General features: G+C 47.4%; 1 protein-coding gene across 2 annotated transcripts; it reads right to left on the bottom strand.

Moving 5' to 3' along the window:
• Positions 1-321: 321 nt before the first annotated feature.
• LOC147432953 (transmembrane protein (DUF872)) lies at positions 322-6,923 on the bottom strand. 2 transcript variants are annotated; one of them, XM_086492703.1, is made up of 3 exons: positions 6,799-6,923; positions 6,495-6,712; positions 322-783 (listed from the first exon to the last, which is right to left on the bottom strand). In XM_086492703.1, exons 2-3 carry the CDS (start codon positions 6,676-6,678, stop codon positions 662-664), a joined length of 306 nt encoding a protein of 101 aa, XP_086348829.1. In that variant the 5' UTR covers positions 6,679-6,712; positions 6,799-6,923; the 3' UTR covers positions 322-661. The 2 variants fall into 2 exon arrangements, with proteins under 2 accessions (XP_086348829.1, XP_086348828.1); XM_086492702.1 differs by lacking the exon at positions 6,799-6,923 and having other exon boundaries at positions 6,495-6,773.
• Positions 6,924-7,462: the final 539 nt, after the last annotated feature.

Here is a 7,462-nt window from a genome sequence, read left to right as displayed (position 1 = left end):
TAGAAGCAACTCGAGACAGATGGCATCATATCCAAAACCTCACCTCCTACCCAATTGTATACAGGACAACTGATTCACCACTCTTTGTACATGGTGTACATTGCATGCCCAATTGTGATTCTCTCCACCATGCAACATTTTTAATTGGCATTCAAAAGTAGCCATGTGCAAGGCAAGCCTTAGCACTTGTTGCTACCAAGCAGAGGACACGCTACACTTCCCATTGATGATTAATAAAAGCTAACACAACTTAAAAAATTACTTGCACAAACTCACATACAAGAATATGTGAATGTGCATATCCATATGCACAGACAAAAATGGTGCTAAAAAAGCTTTCCTTGATCAAGGTGATTCCAAGAGAAGTCCCATAGTATTACATCAGTACCCGTGAGAGTAATTACATTGCAACGGCATCGTAATCAAGCTACAATGTCCTGCACACTCCTTTCTCACTTCCCCACCACATTCACTCTTAGAGAGGTCTTGGTAAATTACATGTGCAAACTCCATGGTTCATGCCATGGCGCCGAGAGAAACACACCGCAATCCTATACAACACATATTACAACATTGCTCTTTTGGGTCATGTAAGAGCTCTCTACCGTGTGTTTTTGTCTACCTGCAACTCCGCACTCACATCTGGTCTGGTTGCCATTGGTCACACTGCTGGTATATTTGCAAATGAGAATCCCTTGTAGCCCTTATAAGCATAGTATGCAATCCGCGTGTAATAAAATCCTGGTAGAAAAAGAACTGCTCCGAGGATGGCAAAAAACAACCCTACAAACAAGACGGTCACCTTTAGAACAAACCTACATTCACATTAAGAAGAAAGCGCAAGCCAAAGAGTGACATAACTGAAGGGTGATACAACCTTCGAGCATGGATGATGAAAGAGAGAGAATTGGAAGGTCAATAGTTAATACATTGGCTATAAACCATCCTATCCTTAAAATTTTCCTGTAGATTCCTCAGACAATAGTCTAAAGGAATCTAGCTTATTGATGAATTACTCAAGAGTAGAGCCAGTAGGTCAACTATAATTGAAGTATGTGCTGAGAAGTCAAAGATTAGGCAAAACAATAAATACAAATGCAAAGCCGAATATGTACTTCACAACCACGAAAGCCAGACTTCTTCGGGTGTTGGACCATATGCCCAGAAAACTACGGATTGCAAAGCAAGAAGAAAGAATGCCTTTCACTGTGTTTAGTGACAAAAAGAGGTAATTGTGGAAGCGCCCTCGCCGCTGCTGTCCATACGCTCGCCATTGCTGCCCTTATCAGAGCTCACCCTTGCGCTGCCTTCAGCCTGTCATCTCGCCCCTTCTCTCCCCCCACCTCGCGCTGCCCTGAGGTGCCCGCCGTCTGAGATGCCCACCACACGCGATGCCTCAGCTGCCAGCAGCCAGTCCACCCTCATTCCCTCCTTGCGCTGCCCTCACACCCCCCACCCCCCCTTGCTCTCTTGGTTGCTCACCTTCACTCATCCTAGGTTGTGTTTCCAAGCGGCATCGTCTCGCCCTGTCACTTCACTTCGCTTTTGACGCCTTCAATCCACCTTCCCTCACCATCACAGCAGCAGACACAGATGGAGGATTCTGCTCCGCCACAAAGGGACTCGACCGAAGCCCCCTCGCCCAACCCCGCGGAACCCACCATCCGACTTGCTCTCTCACCGACAGAGTAAGCAAGCTTAGAGGCAAAGGCGGCGCGCCTTCAAGCCACCTCTATTATCTGCAAGATCATCGGCACCTGACCTAGCCGAGGGGAGGTGCGTGATCTCCTCCAGGCCCACCTTTTAGCAGAGGTGGGCAAGATCATCGATGTTCAGCTTCTTGGACGCGGCTACTACCAGATAGAGTTTGAGACCTCCGAGATGGCGTCCAAGGTCATTGCAATGAGCCCCCTGGCCATCCGAACAGTTCAAGCTCATTTTCGACAATGGCGTCATGGATTCGACCCAGCTACCAATGTTCTAGTTGAGGAGGTCTGCTTCCCCGGCTTGAGGAGAGAGTACCTCCCGCTCTTATCCAGGATTGGCTCAGAGATTGGGATTGTCCTGAAGACACCTCGCACGGCAGCCTCTGTAGCTGCCAAGGCAACTAGCATACCTTCAGTACGCGTACTGGTTTGAGACAATCACACCCTTCCGAAGGTCATTCTACTACCTCGGGTGAGTCGTGATTGGCTCCGCCACAGTGTGGAGTATTCGGGCCTCCCAAATCAATGCTTCAGTTGGCAACAGATAGGCCATCTCACAAAGGCCTCTCCTCGGAGGAGGCTCCGACCTTCAGCACGGACACAGACCCAGCCTCAACAAACAGAGACACAAGGAGCTCAGGCAGGTTCCTCCTCCAAGACCGGAGCCCAGAAAGAGGAGGGTTGGCAGCAGGCTCGTGGTCAGCGACGCCAGACACCACCACGCTAGTCCAGACCCCCTGGTGGTCGTCCTACTCCAGGCCAGCAGCAATGGGTTCCCACAGGGAACTGTTTTGACCCTCTACAACAGGACGAGACCCCAGCTCCACCCTCCACCTCAGCTTCACCACTGACAGCCCCTCCCCCCGAGCCTTCTACCACCCCACCTCACCCTACCTCCATCCTCCCCTCCACCTCCCCCCATCCCCCTTTGTCCCCCCCTCCCCTCCCTTTCCACCCACCAGCCCCCTTGCTTCCTCATCCTCTCTTGCTCATACCCATAGTCGACCCCAAGGGGTAGGACCTTTCCTCGGCTGCTAGAAGATCTCTTGGCAGTGCCTTTGCCATGAGCCGCCTAACGAGAGAGGAGCAGCCTTTCTTGAGGACCCCCCTTCTGGTGCAGACTCCCTTTACAGCAGTTCCTCGAGGACTGACGAGTTTCGACATCCGTCGTCGGTGGGACTTCTTTGCCTACAACTTCATATGTTTTCTAGGCGACTCTCCACCAGACTTTGAGGCGGCTTGCTTCCGAGTCCATGTACTGTTTCTTAAAGCGAGAGGGATAGAGGCAAGGAAAAATCTGAGTGGACTCTGGACACAGTAATGGACTAGCTGCAAGTCCAAGCTCTTGAGTTCTCTCACCACACGAGAGACTTGAAGGGTACAGATTTGGTACACACTTTGTGTCCATTGGCCAAGTTCTCAACGACACCTCCGGACACAGCAGGATGTGTATATACATGAGGATTCCTGGACAGAGGAGATAACCTACGGACGGCACGCTCTTCTTGGGCCTGGGTTGGACAGTCTTCATAGTCACGCCTATCTCAGGGTTGCTCGGATGCGGATTACTCCCCATCCAAGCCGGACTCGAAGATAGTGAGGTTAGCTGCTACTACAACATCAGTTCATTCTCGGACCCCATGAAGATTGTCTCATGGAATGTGCAGGGATTAGAAGGATCCCAGTTTCACCGCCAGCGGGGTCGGTTGCGTCAGGAGCTTCAGCGATGCCTTGTGGGTGGTGAGATTGATATTCTTATGTTGCAGGAGCATCATCTTTGCGAGAGCCGCATTAGACAATGTGGTCAGATTTTGCCTGGTCGTTATGAGACGTTTTGGTCAGTTGCATTTCGGCAACCTGTGAAGCTTGTGGTCATCCTTTGGAGAGTTAGCGACACTGTCTATGCGACTGCCCCATGGCACAGCAGGTTTGGCTTCGGGTACTTTGGCTGATGACAGCTCTTTCCACAGCTCGACAGTACACTTGAGGTGCTACAGCCTGGTCCACTCTTACGGGCCCTGCACTCCAGTTTGAGTTGGCTTCCAGCAACGGGATGATAGCGATCCAGGGGGGTCTACCTACACTTCAGTGGCCATAGAGCTTACCCCCCAGGAGTGGTGCAATCAGAGAGGTGTGTTAAGAGCTCATCTGTGGCATGACAATCTGGTTCATTTGGCGGGCCCGCTGCTTCCACATTATCGAGGCTCGCCTTGTTCCACCGGCAGAGACTGTTCGTGACTTTTGGTTGGAGCTGATCCACTCTCAAGGGCCAGTTCGAGAGACTCCAGGGCAGTTCCGACCCCATGCGGGAGCGTAGAGAGGCTTTCCTGCGACTCTGGCGCCCAGGGCCCTTCTTCACCTTGGTCTAGGTTGCACCCATATGGCACTACAGTCCACCTGTGTGGCTCTTTCCTTGTGATTTAGCCCCCATTGTACATATTCTGTTTTTTCATTGGGAGAGTCTCCCCTTGCTGTTGATATAGACCTCTCTAGAGGTGATTGTAGCCCTATGGGCAGTTTTATTAACTAATGGAAGGATCTTTTTCTCGGAAAAAAAAAAGAGATAATTAACAACAAAGCAAAGAAAAGCAGTTTCAAAAATAAAAATCCTGACAATGTATGCTAAAATGTGTTGCAGCTTTGTGGCTGAAAAGCCTGAGAGTTTGTGACTATAAAGCTCTTCTGTTAGGAGCTCAGAACTGCAGCTCCTTGGCCACATACACAGCCTAGGGGCTGCCTTTTGCAGCTGCCAAATCCAGAAATGATTAGGGTCTGTATTGCTTAATTTCCATGCTGATGGACGAACACTTCTCTGCAGCTCTTAATCTTTTGTTTTGAGCCCCCTTATCTAACCGTACGCATACAAAAGCCAGAGATGACTTTGTCATGTGATGAAGCCTTTCCAAACTAGTCATTCCTCACGCTTGTTTTCAGACAATTGGCTAAAGAGAAAGGTGGTTCATAGTCAGCCCTGACGCACAATGACCCTTGTCAATGTCCCCATTATAAACAAATTAGTCTAAGAAAAAATCAGCTTTTCTACCTCATTCATGTTGTGGGTGGGGGCAGGGGGGGTTGTTGTGGGGGAAAGAGAAATCAGAAAACCCCCTTCTGGCCCAAGAATGACTGCACAAAACCGCCTAGAAGGTTCTGGCCATGCAATCTACATGTGAATCCTGTCCCCACACTACATGTTGTCAGCAGTTTTAAAGCAAACAAAGATTCTTGTATGATGTTTCATGCTTAAGAATGGGAACCGTTAGTGACTTTTTGTATTGTCACTTTTGTGCTCAATGCAGTGGGTGGCCATCCCGGAAAGACCACTAGCCGTGCAAATGCCAAAAACCATCAAGTAGCAAGGGACGTGTCACGAGCACATCTAACCCTATGTGTACGTGGACAAGCTACTTCATGACATGGGTCCAGTCCAGTTCAGTTAGCCTAGATTAGGAAGTGATCTGGCACTTTTGTGAGTCTGTTCGCAGACCGTGCATGACCAGACACTTAGAGTAGATGCATATCCTTTGGTTGCACACAGCATGATCATCAGATTTCAGTCAGAACCCATCAGGAGCATTTTTACAATGCATAGACCTATTTTCCCTATTTTAGCCAATTTTCACTTATTATTTTTAAGTGATTTTTGTTGGGAACTAGGTAGGGCAATTTTAATAGCCAAGTATATAAGAAAACCTAGCGCTAGCATTTCTGGCAGAAGAGGCAGCAGGCACTTCGCATTCAGCAGGCACCTTCTCAGCTGGACCCCCCACAAGAGACCGTAGGGTTTTGTGCATAAACAGCAAGGCCTAGCGTTTTTGCATGACAGACCAGCCCTGGCGTTTTGCATTGCAGATCAGCCCAAGCAATTGCAGAACAGCACATCACCCCTAGCGTTAGCAGATTTCCATAGCAAGACATCATTCAACCCTAGCGTTTTTGCATCAGCATAACCATCCAACGTTTTGTAGATTCACCGCGACGGAACACCAAGAAACATCAACGTTTTCAATTTTCAGCAGTCAGATTCCGCGGTATAAGTCCCAAACCTCGCACATCTCACCTTCCCGCAGCAAATCCTCGCCGCACGGTCAGATCCATCGTATAAAAATCAAATTCATTGCTAAAAAGCTGACCTTAGTGAGACATAGTAAATCAGCCCCGGTTTCGTGTGGGGCATTTCAGCACTTATTGAAACATTTGAGGAGTTTTAAGGTTTCAAGATTTCACCCTGCCAAAACACGTTTCATAATTACCATGTCGAGGGGGGTGCCCGACTAGGGTTGAGAGGGGAATTCCGCCCCATCTGTCGATTCAAGTGTGGTTCAGTTTAATGTTTCCAGTTTCATTCAAAGTTGTTGTGGTGATTTTCCTGCCGGTTAAAGTGACCAGCCAATTACAGACTTTATACCAATACGTTCTCCTTAAGTTTGATAAGACAAGATCGAAGAAACACGCCGCGAGAAAATGGAAGGTGTTCAAAATTTCTGGGGGCAAAACACAACCAATAGAAGTCTATGACTCGCTAAATTGAATTCGACAACTACACCAAGACTCGACTCATTTGTGGTGCGCTTTGTTAAACAAGGTGAAAAATCACATAGCCATTTTAAAACAAGAGAAACTCACATGGCTGACTGAATGTCAGAGGGACCCTTTGCAAGTTTAAAACACGAACGAATGTGTGCCTATCTCTTTTCTTCTCTAAGGCATGTTTTAGCATGCCAAAAAGGCCTTGTGTAGACCTAGTTTACAGAAGAACGTCTCAAAAGAAAAACAGAAGAGAATTACCATGACCACGGTCGCCTCCAACCTTATTGAACATCATGATGAAGCCAAACAGAATTCCCAATATACCAAATGCGAGGAGAGCGATCGCGAGCGCAATTTCCTTCACAGGTGGCCGATTGTGCACGATGAAGGTGCCCTCAAAATCATCCTCCGTGATAGAGAAGGTTCGATCAACATAAGCCATTTAGATCACCCCAAATGTTCACTCAAATGAATATCTGCACACACACAAGCGTACACAAGCGTCACCAGCGCAACAAGGAACACACACAGAGACTAGGAAGAGGAGCAATCTGAGACGAACCTTTCTATTCGTGGGCAGATCCACAACGAAATGAAGTAAGAATCTTGAGAAATTTACCATTATACCACTGTAATTTGTGGAAATTCCCAAAATATGCGTTTTGGCTCTAGGTTTTTCAAAGTTTATTTCTTTTGACATAGACATTCGTTTTTGAGTGCTTAACGCATACTTTTCTCATGAATTAGTTGAAAAAGGACAATTATTGATGGTAGACACTTCACGAACGGACGTTAGCATGACGAGAACAAGATCAACAACTCTATGTCAGTCAATTACGAAGCTCAACCCGTAGACTTATGAAAACAAAGACATGGGTGTCAATCATCTACTCGATCTTTTAAAACAATTTCTACTCAAGGAAATCTAATTTAAATGTCTTATACGTTTGTAAATGCAACTCAACCTACAATGCTTGTGCTATCCAAAACTAAACCAAACGCACTCGAAAAGTCACGAAACTCATAGGAAATACTCTTCTCATCGAGAAGTCATTACCCTATGGACTTTGACTCAATATCCTACCCAGAACCACCCCGTGCGATAATCGCGTATGAAGACAGGACAGGCAGCAAAATGCAGGTCATCACTTTTCAGTTTGTATGATCCTAATGTGTAGCTCTACTCGCCATGAATAGATAGGTATAAAGAAATCACCAATCGGACA

Source organism: Adiantum capillus-veneris, chromosome 20 (assembly GCF_014529385.1).
Source record: "Adiantum capillus-veneris isolate H3 chromosome 20, ASM1452938v2, whole genome shotgun sequence".
Taxonomy (NCBI): Eukaryota; Viridiplantae; Streptophyta; class Polypodiopsida; order Polypodiales; family Pteridaceae; genus Adiantum; species Adiantum capillus-veneris.
The sequence above is the reverse complement of the archived record's forward strand: the minus strand, read 5'-3'. Positions and strand labels throughout refer to the sequence as shown.